This window comes from Stegostoma tigrinum, chromosome 22 (genome assembly GCF_030684315.1).
Source record: "Stegostoma tigrinum isolate sSteTig4 chromosome 22, sSteTig4.hap1, whole genome shotgun sequence".
Lineage (NCBI taxonomy): Eukaryota > Metazoa > Chordata > Chondrichthyes > Orectolobiformes > Stegostomatidae > Stegostoma > Stegostoma tigrinum.
The window spans coordinates 8,586,975-8,613,436 of NC_081375.1; the positions used below are offsets into that span (position 1 = coordinate 8,586,975).

Here is a 26,462-nt window from a genome sequence, read left to right on the forward strand (position 1 = left end):
TCGTCACTCCAAGACACTTGATATTCTTCACATTGATGTAGATGGGGCCATGTTCTCCTCTTTCTTTCTGAAATCGATGATCAGTTCTTAGTCTACTTTGAGAGACAGATTATTTTCATTGCACCACATCATAAAGCCCTCTATCACCCTTCTGTACTTTGACTCATCGTTGTAGAAGCGTGTGTCAGTTATTTTTTAAAAAGTGTGAATTTTTACCTGAATGGAACAGTTCGTAGTTATTGAGGATGTTGATGAATTGTTCTAATTCTGTTTGTCAAGAGGAGTTTAAATTTCTTATTTGTCAACATGAAGACAGGAAATATCTTTTAGCTTTAGGTAGCAATTTGACTATGCTTTACATAGAAACATGAAAGATAGAAGCAGGAGGAGGCCATTCGGCCTTTCGAGCCTGCTCTGCCATGCTTCACAATCATGGCTGCTTGTCCAACTCAATAACCTAATCCTGCTTTCTCCCCGTAACCTTTGATCCCATTCCCCCCCAAGTGCTTTATCTAATCACTTCTTGAATACATTCAACGTTTTGGCATCAATTACTTCCTGTGATAATGAATTCTACAGGCTCACCATTCTTTGGGTGAAGAAATGGCTCCTCATCTTCTCCTAAATTGTCTATCCGGACTCCTCATACTGTGAGCCCTGGTTCTGGACACACCCACCATCAGGAACATCCTCCCTGCATCTACGCTATCCAGTCCTTTTAGAATTTTATAAGTCTCTTTGAGATACCCCCTAATTTGTCTGAACTCCAGTGAAAACAAACTCAACCTAGTCAATCTCTCCTCATACTCAAGCTCAGTGAATCATCCTTACCAACTTTCTAAGAGAAGTGAAGAAAATCAACAATATGTATCTCATATGTAGCAGAATCTGAGAAATATTCCTATTTTGATGGTGTAAGTCCATCACCTCAGGTCTCCTTGACAGTCGAGATTCACTCATTTGATGCAAGTAGTTGTAGAGTCATCAGCTGTCTTTTTCCTAGTCCTGGAGCCTTGAGCCTTCAGTTCAAATCCAGTCAAATATTCAGCAGCAGCTGTGGCAAAGCTGTTCACTGATTTCTTAAGTGAGGCATAAACAGTGACACAGTGGCATTACACACTTGCTTTGTAAGTCCAAATTTACATGAACACCCTGTGAATCTCTTTACTTGTCACCTGATTGTCTGAAAATTGCTGAGAAAAGTAATGAACGTTGATCAACAGCTTGAACTGGAGCATTCGCATAAATATGTCCACCTGAAGTTGAATCCAGCTCAGCCTAATTTTGTCTCATTTCCATTAAATCCTGGCATTGAAATCTCATAGTGTCAAGTGTCTAATGGCTAAGGATGATGTACAAAACCTGAAAAATGAACATTTGATTTCACTGAAGTTTAGATATCTGACAATTACATTTCAGAAGTGAGCGATTTTCAGCTAAATATTTCCACAAAAAATAAGGTCTGCTTTGAGAAACTTGATTTTTCTTGTGGGTAAACCATTGTTGTTGACATAGTCACCAGATGGCGCTGCATTGTGCACTGGGAAATAACAGGTTAACGCCTACAGTGTTCTGCTGAAGAAAAAGTTTACTCCACTGATATCCCATTTTATCAGAATCCAGCTTAATATCTAACAAAGCCTAAACTATTCCAATCTTTGGTTGACTATAAACACAGACGGTGATGACAAGAAAGCTTGCGATAAGTTAATGATGAAACAGATTTAGTGGCTGGTATGAAAGTTACTGTGTTGGACTTCATAGCTTTCCTCACATCAAAGCATGTCATTTGGAAGCAATCTATTCTTATGCATCTGTTCTGGGATCAATTAGTACCAGTGGAAAACTGAATTCCTTTCAAGAGTGTTTCCCGATTTGAAGTTAATTCTTTTTTCCCTTGGCAAAATGAACTTGTCCTTAGGAACCAAAGGTGCTGCAAGGATTATGCAACCTACAAAATCCACACTTCCAAAATAATTACATAGTCAACTTTGTGTGATTTGAGGATGAGTATGAGGTGCAGCCAGAAAAAAGATGCCAAAAATATGCGAGTTGCTCAGGATACAGACTTTCCAGCACCATGTACCATTCTCCGTTTCCTAAATTTAAGGCAAAAATGATGTGCAACAACCGTGGTGCAATACAAGAAAGAGCTTGTGGATGAATGCAAGTCTTTAGCACTATTCTGAGGATTGCTCCTGTTTGGAACTGTATGTAAAAGAAAGCACTTACATTTAAATCACATCATTCATGATATCTCAATGTGCTTCATGATGAATGAGTTCTTTTTGAGAAATAAAAGGAAATGCAGGAGCTAATCTGTGTGCATCAGAAGAATAATAGGAAAATCATATTTTCAAGTTAAGTGGTCGAGGGTTAAATGTTGGTTTGGATAACAGGAAAGCTCCCAGTTTTTCTTTAAACAAAGGGGTCTTTTACACCTGCTTCAGTTAAATAAATCACTCGAAAAATTACAGCACTACTGCTGTAGCACTCCTCAGTCCACCACTGGTTTGGTGCGTCAGCCTGGATTATAACTTAGGGCATGAACACAATGTTTGACTTAGAGATCAGGGTGCTCTGAACTGAGCCAATGCAAATTTAGGAAAATTAACCAGAGAAAAAAATCCTTTTAAAGGCAAATCATGAGAAACTTGTATAATGTAGGCTGATAGGACTTCATCAAGATCAGGTGTAGTTATTTTAAGATTGGATTGACTTTAGTCAATTGAAAGCATTATTTTGTGTGCAGCAAAGTTTATGATCGTAAATGTATTGATCTGTACACCAAGCAAGCTTTGAGAAATCTCTTACATTGACTTTCATCATTTTCAATGCCCTTTCTCTGTTTTTATATTACTGTATTCATTTGCACAGTTAGCCTAAGAGATTACAGGTCATATCCCAAAAAAAATCCTTCAGTTTAATGATCTGTTCAATTGCATCTGATCTATCCCCATGTGAAACCAGCTGTGGCAGTTACATTAGAAAATAGGAAAATGGCTCTGTGGCTTTGACTAAAGTCATTCTGAAATCATCATTGGGAGGAGCAATGACCAGCTCAGCAGAAGTCATCGGCAATCCAGCTATATGTGGCATTAAGCCAGGGTCCATCACTGAGGTCATACAGCTTATTATCATTGTAGACTGGGCTCAACTATTTATCTGTTGAGCAAACTAGTTTCATCGAACTAATAATTAAAGCAACTACTGCTACCTAACTGCCACCATATGATTCATTTCTTTGAAATGCATTAAAAAATTAATAACATGTTATGACAACAAATAGACACAGCCTGAGAGGTCCAGCAATAAGCTGACCATCATGACATGTGAAGCTGTTTGAAACCTAAAGACCAAGATCAAATGGACAGTATCATTCATCATTCACCATTCACAGAATGATGTTTCACATCCTAAGAATGATAATGACTTCAATCAATGCTGGAAAGAACATTTTCAAAAGTTCAACTATAAATCCATAATAGCAGCTGATACTCTCCAGGTTACCTCCCACCACCCTGTGACCTGCAATCTTGGGCAATCTGTAGATCACGCATACTCGAGGCAGTCAGTTTAGTTTTTATCTGGAGGCTAATGAGGACTAGGAGTTTTCTACCAAAAAGTGTTATTCAATTGACTATTGACCTTTGAGTTGACTAGCCACAGTCAGGGAGGCTGCAAATAGTATGTGGTAGAATAAATGAACCATCATTAATGGGAGAACTATAGCATGCAATTAAATGAGCAACACAACTGGTATTCTAGCAGAGGTCGGCAAAGTTGACGGGCTTTGCTGGTAAATCAAGTCTCCAAGCACTCATTCCATAAATTTTGAAGGGAAAAGAAAGCCTTCCCATCCCATTCTATTTACAACCTACCCAACAGTGGATATTTACTTCGTCAGAAGATCAACCTTCCTCTGGAGTGAGTATAAAATACTGCCTGAATGGGAAACTATTTAACCTCTGTTGTTACCATACCAAAACAAACCAACCACCATAGAAAGACATTTTCCGCAGTTTTCAAAGGATTTCAGTGTCATTGCTCACCCTGTGCCAGATCTACAAGCCACTCCCAATCTCTTCAATTCTATTGACAAAATAATCTAGCCTTTCCTTGAATGTTGTCAAAACAAAAATTATTCCAGGTTACACCTGGTCAAACAAGTATTCAATTTTTCATTTAAGTTGAAGGCAAGATTCTGGAATATATTGAACACTTCCTATAACCTAGTACTATTTACAGAAATGTTGCTGGAGAACTTCACGACCAGTGCCATCGCTGCAACCTATGAACTCAGTGGGAGTACCTTGAAGCAAGTATGCTGTTGTCTATTTTAGGTTTGGGCTGTTGAGCCTTCCAAAAATATGCTGTTCAAGTCCATGGACTATGGCACAAATTCTTAATTTCCAGCTAGGTCTGAACAAATGTTCACTTTGCACAAGGTTTGAGGACCTTCTGACTTCCAGATTGCTCTCCTTACACCTGCGACTTTCATATCATCATCAGAGCATCATCATCATACAGGCTTATGATGTTAATCCCACTGTTTACAGCCAGCTTCACAAACTTTCAGGTAGAGCCTCTGCAAAATCACCTTTAGTGGACTGAACACTGCATCTGGGTGGTTGCAAGGTGTCACTTGCACCAGTTTCTGTTTTCTCAACTCTGTGACTAGCTTTCTAGGGAAGGACAAAGAAAATGCTGTAAAGTAGTTCAATTGATATTGATGGCTGGGAGAAGTTTGTTATCAATTGTTCAAGTTGGTGACAAATTGTTCACCAAACTGCATCAAGTTTTGAGTCATGATATTTTAATCATAAGACAAAATAGTTTCAAAAAATGAAGCAAATTCAGTCCTTCAAATCTTACTAGCTCACTTTTCCCAAGTGCCCAAAGATCTATCAGGAATCAACTTGCTCAGTCACATGAAAACCCATGGCAGAAGCATGCAATCTGAAATAGATGTCATCCTCAAATAAGAGACAGCCGTTGATGACAAATTTTGAAAAACTGGTTGGATTGAACTTTAGTCATCATTGTCCTGAAATGGATAAAATAATGTTATGGTAAAATAAAATAAATGAAATTTTGATAATAAAATGTTGGCACCATGAGAGAAAGCACAAATATTATACATTTGAAACAAAAATACAAAAATTAGAAATTCCACATCGGAGGTCGACGCCTCACTGATAACTAAAACCAATACACCCCGAAAGACTCTCCCCACCCCATAATCTGTTAAAAAAAAGTATGAGAAGTGGCATAACCTGCTCCTCACCTTCACGCTCTTTTAAGGGGGAAGTTAAATGAAGTGAACTTCTGACAGTCACTCTACAATCAGCAAGTAACAATTTATTTATCTATCTCTAACAGTAAATAAATTAATAGAACTACTGACCAACTGAACAATTCCCTCCCAACTACTAACTATTCCCAAATAAAACAAAATTTTAATAGTATGCTGTTCCAATAAATATAAGGCCCACTTATATAAACCAAACTAATTTTAAAAAAAAAAATGTAAAACTTAGTCTCTCAAAATTACAACCAGGCTATATCTTCCAGAATGTTCTGTACCTTCCCTGCTGTGTTTCTGTCAGAAATGCCTTTCTCCTTCAAATTCTTGAGTCAGGAATATTAGCTAAGAGTGCTGCTGTACCTTTAGTTAGATAACAGTTTTCTGGGAGCTCAGAGAATTCTGTGACAGCCAGTGATTTTTCTCTTTTGGGCTGCTGGTTATTAACTCTAACAGATGGCAGTAGTCGATTTTCAAATATCTTCTTCTTTTATACCCTTGATGGCCTATCAATTTCTTACGATTAGATTAGTCCTAGGTTATCAAAACCATCAGATTTAAATTTAATTGGTCTTTAGTCTCTGCCTGATTTAAGTTAATTGGCTGATTCAAACTGGTTGCCTTAATATCAAAATAAGAGTACTGCCTGGGTTGCTAATCATATCGCCTTTTGATACAAATGTTTCAATTTTAAGAACTCTCTGTGCTGCTGCTGCTCGCAGACATTTTTGTAAAACTCCAAGCCTAGAAAAAGCATATCATCTTTTAAAGGGACCACACACTCTTCTCCCTCATCATTTTACAATCAAATTCTAACATCCTGCCTTCCAATCCACAAGTACTCTATCCAACGTCACACACTGATTGTCTTTTACATTGCCTTGTGCCATCAAGGCACTGGCTGATCTCCCCTTAATAAGTGCCCCGTCCTCCAATCTCAGCAACCTTCTTGCTAACACGACCTACCAACTCTGGTCTTTATATACTTGTCTATCACTGATGCCTTGAACTCTCCCAAAACCACTATTCTTCTCTGCACCTCCCTCAAGAAAGTCTGTTCACTTGTAAACTAGGCCCTTTCCATCTAAGACCTCATTACAGATGACTATATTAACATTACAGCCTTGATGAAAACTTGACTAAAGGTGACCACTCCTCATCCTTCACTGAAGTCTTCTCACTTAAGTATATTTTACATCACTTGCTTTGCCGAAATGACACAGCAATCTGCATAGCAATCTAACTCTTATTGATATTAAATACAACTGTTGCTCCATCCCCTACTCCTTAGGCACCTACTCATCCTTTAAGCACATCATTTTCCTTTACTTTTTAAAATCTCCATATTCTTCAATTACACACGTTTCCCCCACTTGAAGTTTCTTGGTGCAATAACGTTCACTATTTTCCTTCCTAAGACTCTGGAATGAATGACTCCTTATTCATTGTAATTCAAACTACCATCACATCTCAACTTACCTAAACTTGCTCTCTTCCAAGAGCGCTTCTCTCCTATTTTCATTTAATCTCTTCCACTAATCAAATGATCCACCTTTAGATATTGCTACTGCATTGACCTGACTTCTGAAATGAACATCTTTTTGTACTCCTCACTCACAGACCCCTTTCAATCCCATTTCCTTCTGGGAAAATCTCCCCAAATCATTTACAACTGCAATGTCAAACTCCCAAACTCTAGTGCTTGGCCATCCATTCACTATTAAACATCCGTTGCTGTTGATCTATCCAATTATGCCCTTAGTAATCCCACAAATAACAATATCACCAACAAAATCCTTCAATTATTCAACTTTGAAGTTTTCCTACCTGTGATATTCCAAATTCAAGGGACGTAGACATCAACATATTTGGCATTCAACCAGTTTAGCCACATGCTGCCTCATTGGCCGCTCCCCAACTAACGCTCAATCTTACAATTTGCAATTAAGGATTGCACAAGTCCTCTTATGGTCTTGTCCCTCCCTTTCTGCTAACCCCCTTTGGCCCACAACTCATCCAGCACTTGCTTCCATGTATGCCCTGACATCTTTCAATCCAATAATGGCAATTATGCCTTTAGCCATATGTGTTTATTGTTCTGGAATTTATTTCTTAAACTTCTCAGTCTCTTTCTCTCTCCATAAAACCTAACTCTTTGACCAAGCTTTTAGTCACCTACTCTGTTTTAATTTCTTTTGGCTCAAACTCATTATTTGTCCAATCGCTTTCTTAGCCACACAATAAACTTGCAAATACAATACAGATGCAATTTATTGCTTCTTATAAAACAAATCAGGTCAATCAATCTATGAAGAGAGAAAATTGGATTATTATGTGTTCATAGGTTATTGTTTCAAACTAACATGTTATACCTATTTTCCCTCTGGGAACGCCCGATAGCTCACTGTACATTCTAGCAGGCTCAGTTTTTGCTGCAGAAAATAAAATGGTTCATGATGTGTAATTCACCATGAATCTATGCATTTCTGGTCAAGAGAGGAAGCAAATGGAATTTCTAGACTATACTGCATCACTCTGGTTAAAAATTAGACTAATAATCATATATATATTGATGCCAAATGTTTATTAGAGAAAAATTCTTAGAAATAGCCAACATGAGCTTGGATGAGGACAGAAAATAAAGTATGCTGCTTCCACAGATGGGAAATAAAGCTTGTTCAAGTTTCAAAGGCATGCATTCTACTGGTAACACAAAAACATTCAGCATCACAGATAATGGGAACTGCAGATGCTGGAGATTCCAAGATAATAAAATGTGAGGCTGGATGAACACAGCAGGCCAAGCAGCATCCCAGGAGCACAAAAGCTGACGTTTCGGGCCTAGACCCTTCATCAGAGATGAAGGGTCTAGGCCCGAAACGTCAGCTTTTGTGCTCCTGGGATGCTGCTTGGCCTGCTGTGTTCATCCAGCCTCACATTTTATTAACATTCAGCATCACATTTTTTCAGCATTTGTTTTCTGGTAGTTGAACTCAATGCACAGTGCGCAGACACTGGTATGTATTTAAAACAACACTGCTTGAGAAAACAGGTGGATTAAAGTGATGTGGATCTCTGCTACTCCATGTCAAATTACATACTTCTTTTTTTACAGCTTCAGGGTTTATTCCAGCCTGTCCTCTCCACCAAGGAGTTTTGGATAGTTTATCTTGCTGGAGCACCTTTTTTATGTGCTATGTGTGGAGATATTTCACTACTGGAAAACAGATCATTTCATGCTTTCAGTGTTAGCACCTTATTGTGCACTTTACTACTAAAGTGAAAGTAAAGCTATGCTCTCCATTAAAAGGATGAAGATGAATCTCTTCGTTCCAATGATTCTCTGAACTCAGCTCCAACTGTCTTCGAAGGTGTTTGGCGGAGGTCACATGTTAGTGCTATGTAGAAGGGAGGAAATTAAACCATGCTCTTGCTTGTTCAATCTCAGCAAAAAGCTTTTCTGACATCTTAGCAAGAACTAGCATGTTGCCTGCATGGACAGAACAGGGCGAGGAAAAAGATAGGTTGGGCGAAAGAAACTACTGACTTAGTTGGCTGACTTGAAATATATAAATTAGGATTTGGAAGCCAGGCTTAGTCAGCAGCTTGGACAGTTAACCTCAAAAAATGTGATTAATTTTTATATTCAACAAGGGAGGAAATACATAAAACACTGAGCTGGAAGTTTTATATTTTTGTGCAGAGAACTGAATCGGGAAAACTGATCTTCATACCAGCAGGATTGTGCAAGAGAAATCTAAAAGGCACAAAGTTGGTCATTCACGTTTTTTAGAATTTTTTTTTGTTCCACTATTGAATTATCCAATAACATAAGAAGTTGACACTGCTTTTAACAGATTCTAAACCTAATTCAGTGTCGGAAGATGTGATATTATTTATTTTGGAAGACAGAACAGAAGAACAGAGTATTACTTAAATGGAGAAAAACTCCAGACTGCTGCAACATGGAGGAACTTGGGGCTATTTGTGCGCAAAGCATAGAAAACTATCACACAGGTACAGCAGGTAATCAGGAAGGCTAATGCCCTGTATTTCAAGGAAGTTGTAGTATAAGGGTGGGGAAGTCTTACTGAAACTGTACAAAATGCTGGTGAGATCACATCTGGAGTCCAATGAGTAGTTTTACGCCCCATATTGAAGGAAATAGATCATTTCACTGCAGGCAGTTGACAGAAGCTTTAGCAAAGATTTGTAGCTCGAGTTGTGGGTGAAGTTGTTAACTTGCTTGCCGAGCTGGCTTGTTTTCGTTCAGACGTTTCATCACCATGCTCAATAGCATCATCAGTGAGGCCTCCGATGAAGTGATGTTGTTCTACTCCACTTAGAATTTATACTGCCTGGTCCATTATGGTGAGTAGTGTCATTTCCAGTTTTGATCTGTATGATCACCATAATGGATCAGACAGTATAAATTCAAGCAGAGCAGAACAACATCACTTCACTGGAGGCCTCACTGATTATGTCATCTAGCATGGTGACTAAGCATCTGAATGAAAACAAGCCAGCCTGTCAATCAAGTCAACAACCTCAGTTCACAGAAGGTTCACCAGGATTATTCCTGATATGGACAGATTGTCTTTTAAGCAAAGGCTAAACAGGTTGGGACTTTTCTCGCTAGAGTTTAGAAGAATGACAGATGATCTCCTTGAAACATGTGGATTCTTAAGGGTCTTGACAGGGTAAAAGGTGAGAGGATGTTTCCCAGCATGGAAAGCGTAGACGAGCAGAGGATATAGAAAAGGAGTGCAAATTTAAGACTGAAATGAGGTGAATTTCTTCTCTCAGACAATTGGCAGTCTTTAGAATTACTTTCTACAGACAGATGTGGGTGCAGAGGCCTTGTGTATATTTAAGGCTGAGATAGATAGATCCTTGATGGGTAGGGGAATCAAGCATTGTGGGTTAAAAGACAAGAAATGGATGTGAGGACTGTCAGATCAACCATGATCCTACTGAATGGTGGTGCAGGGTCAAAGGGCTGAACAGCGATATCATGTTTTGATTTCTTATGGTCTTATAGTTTAAAAATCAAGGAGGTTTTCTTTGCTAGCCTGTTAGGTCATGATTTGAAGCAAATGAAGTGTGTGTTTTGCCTCCATTTGTGAAGTAATACTTAAAGTTGCATTTGCTAATAAAAACTAGAAACATACCAGCATGTAAGCTTAACAAACTCCACAGAATCAATAGCAGAAGCTTTACCTGCTGTTTCATTTCAGAATAGACCTTCTCAGAATTCAGCTCCACCTGTCTCTTGAATTCTTCCAAAGCAGCATCTGCCTTCTGAGCTTGGAGTTTCTGCATCTCAGTCACTCTTGTCAGTTGGTCTTCTTTTTCACTAAATTGGCATTAATGTTTCAGTTATTTACTATAGCCAGGCATCTTAGCTTACCAAAATAACCCCACATTAAACATACCTTTAGACAATTAGAATCATTAATGGGCAATGTTCACACCTCTGATGCCAATGGATACTTGAGGTGAACAGAGCCCCATTCTACCCAGGTGGCTGCAGATGATCCCACGGCATGACTGAAACATGAGGTAACAGGATTCTCCAGGTAACTTAACCAACACATCCCTCAAAAAATGACCAGAACTGAGAGTCCAATATTTGTTTCCCTGCTGTGTTTACCAATCCTTCTGTGGCATTGCTCAGCTTAATCTCTGTCTCAGCATTTCTATTGCAACATTTCTACTGCTGAAATGCTCATTCCTGCCTTCATTAGCTTAACACCTAGCTATTCCATTGCACACCTGGCTGGTCTCCTTCTACATACCAGTTCACGCATTAATTTGCAGTGTGTTCCATTTTCCCCTAAAACCCCTATGCACGGTGACTAATATCCTTCCTATTTTTAAAATTATCGCCTTAGCTTTCAATTCCTTTTACATTCGCATATTTTTCATTTTTTTAGCATTATAAACTAAAATGGAAGTGGGCCTGCTATAAATGGAATACCAGGAATTTTTTTTGCAACTTGAAATTCAAGTGTTGCATATTGTTGGGCGTTACAAAGCAATATTACATTTTGGAAGAAGTATGAGGAATAACTCAAGACTCAAAAGCACTGGGAATTGTTCTCTTTGACTGGTTGAGCTGCCGAGTTGTAAAAAAGCTTATAATGCCAAGAGAAGTAGAGATATCCAGAACTTCCAGACAGAAAGCAACTATCTTTCCTCTTTCTGTGGGAAAAGTTGGAAAACCCAAGAAAGCTTAAAAAAAATTGAAGGAAAGACCAAAGCTCATCTGATAAACCATCAAATAGAAAGCTAATCATTACCCAAAAGAATACAGCATACCATTATTACAAAAACCAAAAGCTGCTTGAGGAAAATAATTTACCTCCATGTCCAGACTTTTTATTTTTAGAACTTTTTATAAATCTGTGAATATTGTTTTTCCAACCACACTACATGTTAATCCCTGAGGCAGTAGATAGTAAAACCTTTCAAGAGTTGACAGATTTAGTTAAGGAATGTTACGACTCCAAACCTCCTCAAATTCTGAGATGCTATTGTTGTTAGTCAGAAATTCAAGAACCAGGGGAATCTGTGTCAGGATCATTGACCAGGTTAAGACAATTGACGGAGGCATGTGACATTGGTTTAACCTTTAATGAGATGTCGAGAGACCGGTTGGGGAATGTGGGATTAATGATGTAGCTAAGCAAAAGTGCCCACTAGCTGAAGCCCAGCTGGACTTCAAACATGCACCACAACTGGCGTTATCATTGGAAAATGCAGCAAGTTGAGCATATGAGTTACAGGGCATTCAGATGGAAGTGGACAACCTCACCAGTCTGCCTGAGCTTTGGGAACATCACTTAAGTACAGGCAATATCATGGCCTCAGTCTGGACCTACCCTGAACAGGGGGACTCCAGGTCATCCCACATCAAAATTCCAAAACAAAACCAAGCCTTGGCCAAATGGTTTACATTTTTTTCAGGATCCGGGCGAGCAAGCCATGCAGTTGCTGCCGATATGCGGATTCAAGGCATCAAAAGAGTCCAATTGGACTTATATTGAGTAAGAGAACTTAAAGGACAATATCTAGGAGAGTGAATGCCCTGGAAAGTTCTCCTACATCTGGTTTGGAACAGTTAAATGGTTTGGCAACATCCAAATCAGAAGAAATTAAAATAAACATCTGGTTAAATGGTCACCCAGTTCTACTGGAGATCAATACCAACATGAGCATTTAAGTGATCGCAGAACCAGTCTTTAACAAAATTCACTCTGGACTCTAACCCTTGAGTTTGTGCAAGATCTTGGTTAGACTGAGAACCTGTACTGGGGAACCTTTTCAGATTAAGGGTACAACTTTTGATCATGTCTCGTATGAGAAGCTGCTTGGTTCAGTTACCACTGATTGTAGTGAAAGGCATGGACCAAGTTTGATGGGACCAAAATTGGTTGAGTAAGATTTACGTAGATGGGCTCAACATTTTTTGATTAGAAAATAATTGCCTGAATCAAGTCCTACCTAAATACCCATACGTTTTTCAGGAAGGCCTAGGGACTGTCAGAGGACCCAAGGCAACCCTGCATGCTGACCAGGCAGCAATGCCCATCCACTGCCATTTGTCTTATGTGCAGAAGTGCACACAGAAATCAGGGACTGAAAATGAAGGAATCATCAAACTATTACAGAGATAGTAAGGACTGGCGATGCTGGAGAATCTGAGATAACAAGGTGTATGGCTGGATGAACACTGAAGGCCAAGCAGCATCAGAAGGTCAGGAAAGCAGATGTTTCGGGTTTAGACTCTTCTTCAGAAATGAGGGAGGGGAAGGGGATTCTGAAATAAATAGGGAGAGAGGGGGAGGCGGATAGAAGATGGATAAAGTAGAAGATAGGTGGAGAGGAGACAGACAGGTCAAGGTCACAGGGTTGGACCCAGTAAAGGTGAGTGTAGGTGGGGAGTTAGGGAGGGAATAGGTCAGTCCAGGGAGGACGGACAGGTCAAGGAGGTGGGATGAGGCTAGTAGGTAGGAGATGGGGGTGGGGCTTGGGGTGGAAGGAGTGGATAGGTGGGAGGACAGGTTAGGGATGCGGGTACGAGCTGGGCTGGATTTGGGATGCGGTCAGGGGAGGGAAGATTTTGAAGCTTGTGAAGTCCACATTGATACCATTGGATTGCAGGGTTCCCAAGCGAAATATGAGATGCTGTTCCTGTAGCCTTCGGATGGCATCGTTGTGGCACTGTAGGAGGCCCAGGACGGACATGTTGTTCAAGGAATGGGAAGAGGAATTGAAATGGTTCACAACTGGGAGATGCAGTTGTTTAGTGCAAACCGAGCGTAAGTGTTCCACAAAGCGGTCCCCAAGCCTCCGCTTGGTTTCCCCGATGTAGAGGAGGCCACAACGGGAACAGCGGATACAGTATACCACATTAGCAGATGCACAGGTGAACATCTGTTTGATGTGGAAGGTCTTCTTAGGGCTTGGGACGGGGCCCACTCCTGGACATCCCAGGTGTCCTCGTTTCTCAAGGACCGCAACTTCCCCTCCACAGTGGTCAAAAACGGCCTCGACCGTGTCTCTCGCATTTCTCGCAATTCATCCCTCACACTCCCTACCCACAATAACAACGAAAACAGAATCCCCCTCGTCTTCACGTACCACCCTACCAACCTCCGGAACCCGTGCATCATCCTCTGGCACTTCTGCCATCTGCAAACTGACCCCACTACCAAAGACATTTATCCCTCCCCACCCTTATCTGCTTTCTGGAGGGACCACTCTCTCTGTGACTCCCTTGTCCGCTCCACGCCTTCGACCGGCCCCATCACCCCTGGCACTTTTCCCTGCAACCGCAGGAAATGCTACATCTGTCCCTACACCACCCCCCTCACCCCCATCCCAGGTACTAAGAAGACCCTCCACATCAAACGGATGTTCACCTGCACATCTGCTAATGTGGTATACTGTATCCGCTGTTCCCATTGTGGCCTCCTCTACATTGGGGAAACCAAGTGGAGGCTTGTTGACCGCTTTGTGGAACACCTCTGCTCAGTTCGCATTAAACAACTGCACCTCCCAGTCGTGAACCATTTCAACGCACCCTCCCACTCCTTGGACAACATGTCCTTCCTGGGCCTCCTGCAGTGCCACAACAATGCCACCCAAAGGTTGCAGGAACAGCATCTCAAATTTCGCTTGGGAACCCTGCAATCCAACGGTATCAATGTGGATTTCACAAGCTTCAAAATCTTCCCTCCCCTGACCACATCCCAAAACCAATTCAGCTCGTACCTGCTTCCCTAAGTTGTTCTCCCACCTATTCACTCCTCTCACCCCAAGACCCACCCCCATCTCCTACCTACGAGTCTCATCCTGCCTCCTCGACCTATCCGTCCTCCTAGATCAACCTATCCCCTCCCTAACTCCCCACCTACACTCACCTTTACTGGCTCCAACCCTGCCTCCTTGACCTGTCTGTCCCCTCTCCACCTAACTTCTCCTTTATCACTCTTCTATCTGCATCCCCCTTGCTCCCTATTTATTTCAGAATCCCCTTCCCCTCCCCCATTTCTGAAGAAGAGTCTAAACTGGAAACATCAGCTTTCCTGCTCCTCTGATGCTGCTTGGCCTTCTGTGTTCCTCCAGCTCTACACCATCTCGACTCATCAAAATAGTTTGAGGAATGGGTTGGACTGGCCATACTGATTGTGAAGCCCAACAGGTTGGTTCACATTTGTGGGAATTTTAAACAAATGGTAAACAACTTCTCACAACTGGATAAATACCCAATTCTCGCACAGAGTATTTATACACAAAATTGGCTGCGGGACCTGTCCTTCTTGAAGCTGGACAAGAGCCATTCATACTTGCAATTGAGGTTAGATGATTCCTATCAGTATGCTACAATCAATATCCATAAAGAATGCATCAATATACGACACTGCCATTTGGGGTTATCGTCAACCTGTGCAATTTTACAACAGACGATGGAAACATTTTACAAGGTTTATCCCACATCACCATTTATCTACATGACGTGTTAATAACAGGGATGGTGAATTATAATGAAAAATTCATACATAACCTAGCTTCCATCCTGGCACCTTTGCATCAACTTTTAAAAAAGGTCAGCCTTGGAAATGGTTACATGGCCAAACCAAAGCTTTCAGGGAAGTAAAGAAACAGCTATCATCCTCTGAGGTGTTGGCACGCTATGATCCCAAGCGAGATCTGGTATGGGCATGTGATGCCTCCCCATTTGGCATCAAGGTGGAATTAGCTCATGGGTGGCCCAATGGAGAGGAACGCCTAATAGTGTATGCATCCAGGGCTTTGGCTAAGGCAGAGCCTAAATAAGCCCAGATAGAGAAGGAAGATTTGATGGCCATATTTCAAGTTAGGGATTTCCACTAAACCGTTACAAATGTGAATTCGTAATAATAATAGGCCAGAAACCTCTGATAAGTCTACTTACAGAGGACAAGGCAGTGTTGCCAGTAGCTTCAGGACTAATTCCGTGTTGGGCTCCAAAAATAATTGTGCAGAGTTTTTACAAGTTGGAACATTCTCCTGGAGGCCAAGTAGCAAATGTGAATGCATTGAGCTGCCTCCCGTTCGCTGATACACTGCCGATCGTACTGCCACTGCAACAGTCTGTAATAGTTTTAAATTTTCTGGACACACTTCCAGTCACAGATGACAATATCAGATTTTGGATGCAAAAAGATCTGGTCCAGGCAAAACTGAAAAAGCTGGTGCTGATAGGGGAAACCAAAGGGCTGTCAATACCAGAACTGAAACCTTTTTGGACCCACAGAGACCACATAACAGTAGAGGATGGTATATTATTATGGGGAGTAATCAACCTATCCCCTCCCTAACTCCCCAACTACAGTGGTTGTTCTGATCAGAGGTCGCCACTAGATACTGGCTGAACTCCACGAGGATCATCCAGAGGTTTCTAAAATGAAGATGTTGGTGACAAGTTATGTCTGGTAACCAGGGCTAGGCACAGCCATAACCACGTTGATGGGGCAGTGCCAACAAGGACAAAAATTGCTGCCAGAAGTTCGCTGACATTCGTGAGAATGGCCAGATAAACCTTGGACTCAGTTGCACATTGACTATGCAGGCCCTTTCATGGGCTCAATGTTCTTAGCCATTATGGATACCCAGGAACATCAAGGCAGACACAAGACTCTGCTAAGTGTTTACTTCAGGGGACAAAATGTTGAGTGGAAATTACGGGAATGGCCCTGCATGGCTAAGAAGCATGGTCAATGCAATGTCAAGACTAGTGACGTTCAAAGATCGGGCTGGAGCGATGGTCCTGGGCAAGCACATGAACCATATGAAAGCTACAAATTCACAAAAGGGGTTGGTGGAAAGTATGCCCAGCTCCTTAGAACAGTTGGAAAGGCTGGAGGAACCTGTGGGTTCTCCCTCTTCATGAAGTGTTGGAGAGACCTCTGAGGTGGACACCATGAATCTTGCTGCCATGGATGGCCGAAGAGAATGAATTTCTTCCAAGAAGCTTCAGGCACAAGAGGCAAGCTACTTTGCGTTACATGCCACTCGTACCAAAGACAGAGTCTGAGTGACCTGACGTGGTGCTAAAACTCCCTAGAAGGAGCTACAAGAAAACGAACTGGCCTATGTCCTTGGACTCAGAGGGGGAGGGATGTAGTGATTGCAATGAGGTCAGCCAGGTGGACCTCATAGAATATGAATTCCTGATTGCATCTATTACCCTAGTCCAATCAGGCAGCCCTGGCTGACAGATTAGAACAGGATTATCAGACATCCTGGCACTCTGACAGATGTGAGGGAGCCGGATCAGTGTCAAGGACATTCCATGTGTAAATAAAAGGTAAATTGTTGATGGGATACTGGCCTCTGTGAACTTATATTCCAAATGTGGTCACACCCTAACTCCGCACAACTATAGCAAGATTTCTTAATTCCTGTATTCCAATTCTCTTGGAATAAAGGGCAATGTGCCATAATTGCTCTGACTGCATGCTCACTTTTGTGTAAGTTGCACAAGAGACTCAAAGTCTCTTTGGACACGAACACTTAGAAGTTTCACATCTTTATGAAAAGAAGTGAGCTGAGAAACAAGTTGGGTGCTGTTATAGAGGTGGAGAAAGACAGCAGCAAGGTAAATACCAAGACAATATTGTTCCGACCATTAGTTCTGGGGATTCCTTCTTTATGCCTTTCTACCTCTTTCATTTGTAGAACTTGTGTGTCTCTGGCTGGCCAGCACTTATTGCTTATCCCTAAATGCTCTTGAGGTGGTGGTAATGATCGCCTTCTTGAACTGCTGCAGTCCACATGCTGTAAGTTAACCCACCATGCCCTTTAGGGGCTGAAGTCCAGATTTTGATCCAGTGATAATGAAGAAATGGTGAGTGGCTTGCAGAACAGCCTGCAGGTGGTAGTGTGCACATGTATTTGTTGTCCTTGTCCTTGTAGATGGATGTGATCATGAGTTTGGAAAGTACTGTCTCAGCATCTTTGAATTTCAGTGGTGCCCTCTTATATGGAGTGCATACTGCTGCTACTGAGTGTCAATGGTGGAAGGAGGGGATACTTAAAAATATGGTGCCAATCAAGCAGGCTGCTTTGACCTGAATAGTGCCAAGCTTCTTGAGTATTATTGGAGCTCCACCCATCCAGGCAAATGGGGAGTATTCCATCAAGCTCCTGATTTATGGTTTGTACTTGATGGATAGGCTTTGGGGAGTCAGGTGAGTTACTCACTGCAATAGTCTCAGCCTCTGGCCTGCTTTTGTAGCCACTGAGTTTATACGGCGAGTCCAGTTGAGTTTCTACTCAATGGCAAGTCACAGGATGTTGATTGTGTGAGATTCAATGATGGTAACATTACTGAAAGTCAATGAGAGGTAGTTAGACTGTCTCTTACTGGAGATGGTTTTCACCTTGCATTTATGTGGCGCAAATGTTACTTGCCACTTATCAGTTCAAGCCTGGACATTATCCAGATCTTGCTGCATTTGAACATGAACTGCTTCAGTATCTGAGGAGTCACAAATGATGTTAAAAATTGTGCAATCATTGGCAAACACTCCCACTTCTGACCTTAGGATGAACGGAAGGTCAGTGATAAAGCGGCTAAAAATGATTGGATGGTTGGATCCAGGACAATACCTAGGAACTCTGGCAGAGATGTCCTGGAACTGAGATGACTGACCTCCAACAACCACAACCATTTTCCTCTGTGCCAGGTAAGACTCCGCCATCACAGAATTTGCCTCTGAACCCAATGATTCTAGTTTTGCTACAGCTCCTTGATGCTACATTTGGTCACATGAGGCCTTGATGTCATAGAACATGGAAAAGTACAGCACAGTACAGGCCCTTCAGACCACGATGTTGTGCCGTGAAATAATCCTAATCCAAAACTAAAATAACCTAACCTACATTCCCCTCAATTCACTGTTGTCCATGTGCATGTCCAGCACTCGCTTAAATGTCACTAATGACTCCGCTTCCACGACTACCACTGGCAAAGTATTCCATGCGTTCACAACTCTCTGGGTGAAGAACCTCCCTCTGACGTCCTCTCTATACCTTCCTCCTAACACCTTAAAACTATGACCCCTCATGGCAGTCAATCCTGCCCTGGGGAAAAGTCTCTGGCTATCGACTCTATCCATGCCTCTCATTACCTTGTACACCTCGGTCAGGTAACCTTTCTTCCTCCTTCTCTCCAGAGAGAAAAGTCCAAGTTCAGTCAACCTCTGCTCGTAAGACAAACCCTCCAGTCCAGGCAACATCCTGATAAACCTCCTTTGCGCCCTCTCCAAAGCCTCCACATCTTTCCTATAATAGGGCGACCAGAACTGGACACAATATTCCAAGTGTGGTCTCACCAGGGTTTTGCAGAGCTGCAGCATTATCTCGTGGCTCTTAAACTTGATCCCCCTGTTAATGAAAGCCGAAACACCATATGCTTTCTTAACAACCTTATCCACCTGAGTGGCAACTTTGAGGGAGCTATGCACTTGAACACCAAGATCCCGCTGTTCCTCCATGCCAAGCATTGATGGGTCCTTGACAGCATGGTTTAGAAATTGGCTAAAAGACAGGAAACAGAATTTAGATGTAGATGGGCATTTCTCAGACCGGATACATAAGTTGAAAGTTGTGTTCCCCAGGGATCAGTGTTGGAACCCTTGGCTTTTCTGATTTATATAAATAATTTGGGAGATGGATGTTGAGGGCAAAATCTATAAATTTGCAAACAAACAAAGCTAGGGTGAATAGTGAATTGTGAGGATGATACTGGGTGACTCCAGACGGTCACTGACAAGTTGTCCAAACGAGTGATACCTGGCAAATGAATTTCAATGAAGAGAAATGTGAGGTATTGCATTCTGGTAGAAGAAACATGGAGAGGCAATACAGGCTCAATGGTACAACTTTGTGGGCAGTACACGCTCAAAGGGATCTTAGGTTTCAAGAGCACAATTCTCTGAAAGCAGACAGGTAAGTTGAAACAGTTGTTGAGAAGACTTTTAGGATCCTTGGGTTTATAAATTGATGCATAGAGTATAAAAATAAAAAAGTGATGCTACACCTCTGCAAATCACTGGTCAGACCACACATGGAGTATTCTCAGGGCACCTTACTTAAGGAAGGATGTTAAAACCTTAGAGACAGTGCAAAGGAGACTGACTTGAATGATACCAGGAATAAGGGATTTTTGATACAAGGCAAGTCTGGAGAAACTGAACTAAATCTCCTTGCAGCAGAGAAGATTAAGAGATGGCTTTATTGAGATGTTCAGAATTATGAACAATTTTAGAACAGAGAACAGTACAGCAGAGGAATGGGTCTTTCAGCTCACAATGTGCCAAACATGACGCCAAATTAAGGTAATCCCTTATGACTGCCCTTAGTTGATATCCCTCCATTTGATGAGTATTCATGTGCTTATCAAAAGGTCCCTTAAATGTCCCTATCATATCTGCCTCCACGCCCACCGCTGGCAGACTCCTATCATGCTGTGTAAAAAACTTGCCCCTCACATCTTGTTTGAATTATCCCACCTCATCTTAATGCATGCCCTTTAGTATTAGACATTTCAACTCTGGGAAAAAGATTCTGACCGTCAACCCTATCTATGCATCTCATAATCTTATAGACTTCTTATCAGGTCTTCCCTCAGCTTCTGCTAATCCAAGTTTTTATAGCTTTTCCTAATAGCTCATACCCTCTACTCCAGGAAACATTCTGCTAAGCTTCTTCTCCACCTCTCCAAAGCCTCCACATTTTCCCATAACATGGTGACCAGAATTGAACGCAATATTCTTAAGTGTGGCCTAACCAAAGTCTTATAAAGTGGCAACATGACATCCTGACAGGGTAAAGAAAGATATTCTGTTTCCACTAGTTGGTATACCAGAAACCAGGGGTTCATTATTTCAAGACTGTCAGCGAGCAAGCTAGGAGGGAGATGAGGAGAAACTTCTTTGGTCAGGGAATTGTTAGGATTTGGAATTTGCTGCCTGGGAGAGAAAGGTAGCAGGTTTCAAGAGAGATCTGGATATACATTTGTATGAGGTGAATGTCGAGAGGCTGGAGAATGGGACTAACTGAGTTTTTTTTTAGGAGTCGGCACAGACACAATGGCTTAAATGACCTCCTTCTGTACTATAAAATTCTATGATTCTATGATTCAGTGAGTGCAGCTCCATCAACACTCAAGAAACTGAATTTCATCCAGAATAAAGCAACCCACTTGATCGCCGCCCCATCCACCCCAATCAACATTCATTTCCCCCACACTGCCGCACAGTGGCAGCAGTGTGTGCCATCTACAGGGTGCAATGTAGCAACTCCAACAATGCTCCTTCAATAGCACCTTCCAAACCTGTAACTTTGACTGCTTAAAAAGACATGGGCAGCAGATGCATGGGAAAACCACGATTTTTAAGGTCACCTCCAAGCCATACATCACCCTGACTCGGAACTATATTGCAACTCCTTCACTGTTGCTGGGTCAAAACCCTGGAGCTAGCAGCAACTAACAGCAACTCAACATCACCTTCTCTAGGACAATTAGGAATGGGAAATAAATGCTGGCGCAGCCAATGACACCGACATTGTATAAACAAATTAAAAAGAATCACTGAAGATTTTTATTCATAAGTTGTGCCTATATTTTATAAAATTGAACTGATGTGCAATTCCTCCTCTCAATGAGCAGGAGGAAGCAATGGCCACTACTGCTACATTTTCAGTCATTACCTTCGTGACAGAAAGGCAGGATATCACTGAAGCTCAAATTCACTGATTCTGCTTCAATAAATGGTCAGTGAAAGGAAATCAGTGAGTTATTCAAAGGATGCATACAGCAAAGTGTAAATGTCCAAACTTGATTCTTCATTCATGCCGGTAGCTTTGAAGTCAGTTTTCACAGTCCTTAAGAAGAAATTAATTTGCACACTTCTATTTCTCCAGATGCCTTCTTTTGTCTGTCTGTCTGTCAATTTTCTTTTAATATGTCACGTCTGCAAGGAATGTGAATGTTGCTTTGATACATTTTAAATGCAAGTGCTGCTGGCTTTTTCAGTACTGTTGATGTGCCATGTATTCAAATTCAAACAGAGAGATGAAATGCTTGGTGGGTCATTCCTGAGAAAGGCATCACAATTTTATCAAGCAGTTTTTTTTTATTCATTTACAGGATGTGAACCATTCCTAATTTAGGCTAAGGGTCAGCTATATTGCCGCAGATCTTAAGTCAAGCTTAGTACAGAGCAGATAAGAATGCTGGATTTCCGTCCTTAAAAGACATTAGTGAACCAGATATTTTTACAACAATTGACAATGATTGCATGGTCACCATTGGGCTAGTTTTTTGTCAATTTTAGATTTTTATTGAATTCAAATTTCACTCCTAGGTTTTTTTTCTATTCATTTGTGGGATGCGGGCATTGCTGGCTGGCCAGCACTTTTTGCCAATCCCTAGTTACCCTTGGTGCAATCCTATAACCACAGAACACTAACATTGGGTTCTGGATTACTAGTCCAAGGTCATTTCTGCTACATTACTGTCTCCTCTGAAGGTTACACAGATTTGTGCATTTTCTTTTGCTTGTATGGTCATGTGGGTCTTGAATCTGAAACGTTGGGTGGCTGATTTCTGTTCCTCAGCAGTTACTATTGGTCCCACTACGTTCTTCTAGCTTATGCTCTTTTTCTTCTGATTTCTAGTTTCTGCAAAACTTTACAACTTTATTCAATTTAGAAACCGCTAGTGCAACTACAAACAGCTAGGACACAGAACTGCTGGCTCCTGAAATGTCTGTGTTCGTACTTCTGAACTTTTTTTTGGACTTTGACAATCATAGGACTCAGTGACATTTTGTCAATGTCATATACTACAATAAGTGAAGCCCTGAATGACAGAACACAGGTCTGTAGCCACACAGTGAGTTCTTGAGTTCAACCGTGGGAGTTTACTGAAGTGAACGTTCACAACAGGGAGAAAATATATCACCATTAATTCTAATGAAATGTGGATTTAACACTGCCAAAGTGTGAAGGTGTTGATAATCTTGTCCTTAATGGCTGTCCCTAGTTATTATTTTTGTGGAAACAATGAAAGAAGGGACTAATACAGCACTTCAGCCAGATCAGGACCTCACAGCCACCAGACCATAAATTAAGGCAAAAGGAGCAATAAATACACAAACAACTAGGCAAATGAAAGCTTTACCATAACTATTTGGAAATACAAAGATCTCCTCAAAATGCAGAAGCCATGAGCAAAAATCGAACTATCATATGAGTGAATGATACAAACAAAAGGTCTACATACTCATCAATGACTAAGTGTTAAAAGACTTTAACTTGACTGAGTGATTCATTGCTTTCACTTATATACTGGGTATAAGGAGAGTCTGGGCATCAATGAATGCAGGAGATGGTTGGCTATGAAATGCTGACCAAGATGGAATGTGATGTCACAGGGCCATGTTATAAAATGCTTCTAAGAACTGTTAGCAACATTTGTACGTTTTAGGTGAAAAGTTGATGTTAGTTTTACCAAAGTATCAATGCAAGAATTAAATCAAATGTTTTTGCTTGAATATTGAGATCAAATTATGCCATTAGCAAGAAAGGAATTATAAACAGTGGTGAGCTTGTGGAATTTATTATCACAGAAAACAGTTGAGGCCAAAACATTAAATGTCTTCAACAAGGAAACAGATATAGTTCTTAGTGCTAAAAGGACCAAAAGCTACGGGGAAAAAAGTGGGATTAAGTTACGGAATTAGACCAGCAGCCAAGGTCATATTGAATGGCAAAGCAAGTTTGAAGGGCTGAGTGGTGGTTCAATGGTTAGCACTGCTGACTTGAAGTGCTAGGGTCCTGGGCACAATTCCACCCTTGGGCAACTATCTGTGTGGAGTTTGCATGTCCTCCCTGTGCCTGTGTAGGGTTCAGCGGGTGCTCTGGTTTCCTCCTACTGTTCAAAGGTTTGCAGGTTAGGTGGATTGGCCATGCAAAATTGCCCATGTGTCTAGGGATGTGGAGATTAGATGGATTAACCATGAGAAATACAGGGTAGGGAAGGCGAGTCTGAGTGGGATGCTCTTTAGAGAGTTGGCATGGACTTGTTGGGCTGAATGGCCTGTTCCCACACTGTAGGGATTCTATGAAAAAGTGCCTCCTGCTCTGATTTTCCACGTTTCCCCTCAGGAGCTGAAATAATAATGGTTAACCTGGATTGCGTTAGCAATCAGATCATCTTGTCTCTGTTAAATTCAACTCTTTCGCACTGTGGCTTTCAGTGCCTCCTCCAAATTAGTTCCACTGATATTAGTGATTGTGATCATATTACTTCCTAACCTGCTGCTATCTATAGATGGGTGAGAATGAGAAAACCATTCCTTAAGGCATTATTTCTCGCTAGATGCAATTCCACAGGTGGTAAATACCTTTGGCACTTCATCTGCATTTATGTTCTTAACATGGGAGGGTGGGAAGGGGTTTCAAGAGATTAAAAGTTGAGCTTGGTTATATTCTCACTCAATTCTATGACAAAGAGCAGGAACTCTGGATGATTAACTGACTATCATTCCCAGATCCCAGAAAAATTGCTGCATTTTAGCTCCGTACAAAGGACTGACTCTATGCATGCCAATGACATTTGTCACTGGAAAAATGAAAAGTCTATTAAAAGACCATAAGATATAGGAGCAAAATTAGGTCATTAGTGTCTTTGGCCCATCGTGTCTTTTCCATTTGATCATGGTTGATATGTTCCTCAATGCTATGTTCTACCTTCTCCCCATAACTTTTGATCCCCTTACCAAACATGAACATATCAATCTCTGTCTTAAATACACATAATGCCTTTGCCTCCAAAGCCCTCTGCAGCAATTAGTTCCACAGATTCATTACCTTCTGATTGAGGAAATTTCTCCTGATGTTGGTTCTAAAGGGATATTCTTTCACTCCGAGGCTTTGTTTTCAGATAATAGACTCTCCTACTAACAGAAACATTTTCTCCACATTCACTCTATCCAGGCTTTGCAAGATTATGTAAGGTTCAGTCAGATTCCCGCTCATACATCACATACAGGCCAAGAGTCTTCAACCACTCCTCACATGACAAGCTCTTCATCTCTGGACTCATTTTTGACTCCTCCAGGGCCCGCGCATCCTTCCTTGGGTTTAGGGCCCAAACTACTCACAATATTCCAAATGCGATCTGACCGGAGCCTTATACAGCCTCTGCAGTACATTTCTGCCATTGTATTGTAGCCCCCTTGAAATGAATGCTGACATTGTATTTGCCTTCCGAATTGCCAAGTGAGCTTGCATGTTAACCTTCGGAGACTCCTGAACTAGGATTATGAAGTCCCTTTCCACTTGAGATTTTCTAAGCCTTTCTCCATATAGAAAATAGTCTATGCCTCTAACCTTTCTACCATTGTACACAGCCTTACACTTTCCCATATTGTATTCCATCTGCTACTTCTTTGCCCATTCTCCTAGACTGCCCAAGTCCTTCTGCCGCCTCTTCACATCCTCAATAATACCTGCCCTTCCACCGCTGTTTGTATCATCTGCAAACTCACCAAAAATGCTCTCAGTTCTTTTGTCCAGGTTGCTAGTGTGTAACGTGAATAGCTGTGGTCCCAACATGGACACCTGCAGAACTCCATTAGTCGCCATCCGCCATCTTGAAAATGACCCCTTTATTCCTACTCTCTTTCTGCCAGTCCAGCCAATCCTCTATCCATACCAGTACCTTGCTCCTAACATTGTGCACTCTTATTCACAAGGGTCCTGTGCAACATTTTGTCAAAGGCCTTCTGGAAATCCAAAAAGATCAAATCCACTAACTCTCCTTTGACTGATTTGCTTGTTACCTCCTGAAAGAATTCCAACAGATTTGTCTGGCATGACTTCCACTTGGCAAAGCCATGCTGAGTAAGTCCTATTTACCACGTACTTCAAAGTATTCTGCAATCTCATCCTTAATAATGGACTCTAAAAATCTCACCAATGATGGAGGTCAGGCGAATTGGCCTAATGTTTCTTATCTTCTGCCTTCCTCTGTTTTTAAACAGGGTGTCACATTACAAAGCAGAGCATTTAAAAGTACACGATATAAATAGTAGAATCAGCCTGGCCTCATGCAGGGCAAATATTGTCCTACAAATTTTATTACATTTCTTTGAGGAAGTGACAAGCACCATTGATAAAAGGAAACATTTTCATTCAGGCAGTTGAGAGTGTTCAGAATTTCCTTCCTCAAAAAAAGTGTTGACAAAATCTTTAAATTTCCTAAGGCAGAGGTAGCTAGATTCTCGATTACCAACAGCATGAAAGATTATTAGAGATATGCAGGATTGCAGAATTGAGATTAAAATCAGATCAGCCACAATCTTGCTGGATGGTGGATCAAGCTCAAAGGGCCAGGTGGCCTATTCTTGTTCTTTGTTCTTATGTGGACTTCCACAAGGTGTTTGGCAAGGTACCATACATAAGGGTAAAAGCTAATGGTACATATAAATAGTACATGGATTGGACATGTTAAATTACCCGTAGTGTTCACAGATGTGTAGATTAGGTGGGTTATAGGGGGATGGGTCTCCAAGGGTCGTTTGTGGGCTTGTTG

General features: G+C 41.3%; 1 protein-coding gene across 3 annotated transcripts in view; it reads right to left on the reverse strand.

Annotated features, from left to right (window-relative positions):
- Window positions 1-26,462, reverse strand: part of cep112 (centrosomal protein 112) — a 473,221-nt gene that overhangs the window by 218,122 nt on the left and 228,637 nt on the right. For all 3 annotated transcript variants that reach the window (XM_059653621.1, XM_059653619.1, XM_059653620.1), the window contains one exon: window positions 10,526-10,661. In XM_059653621.1, coding sequence (XP_059509604.1) covers window positions 10,526-10,661 — 136 coding nt within the window. The remainder of the gene's footprint in view (window positions 1-10,525; window positions 10,662-26,462) is intronic.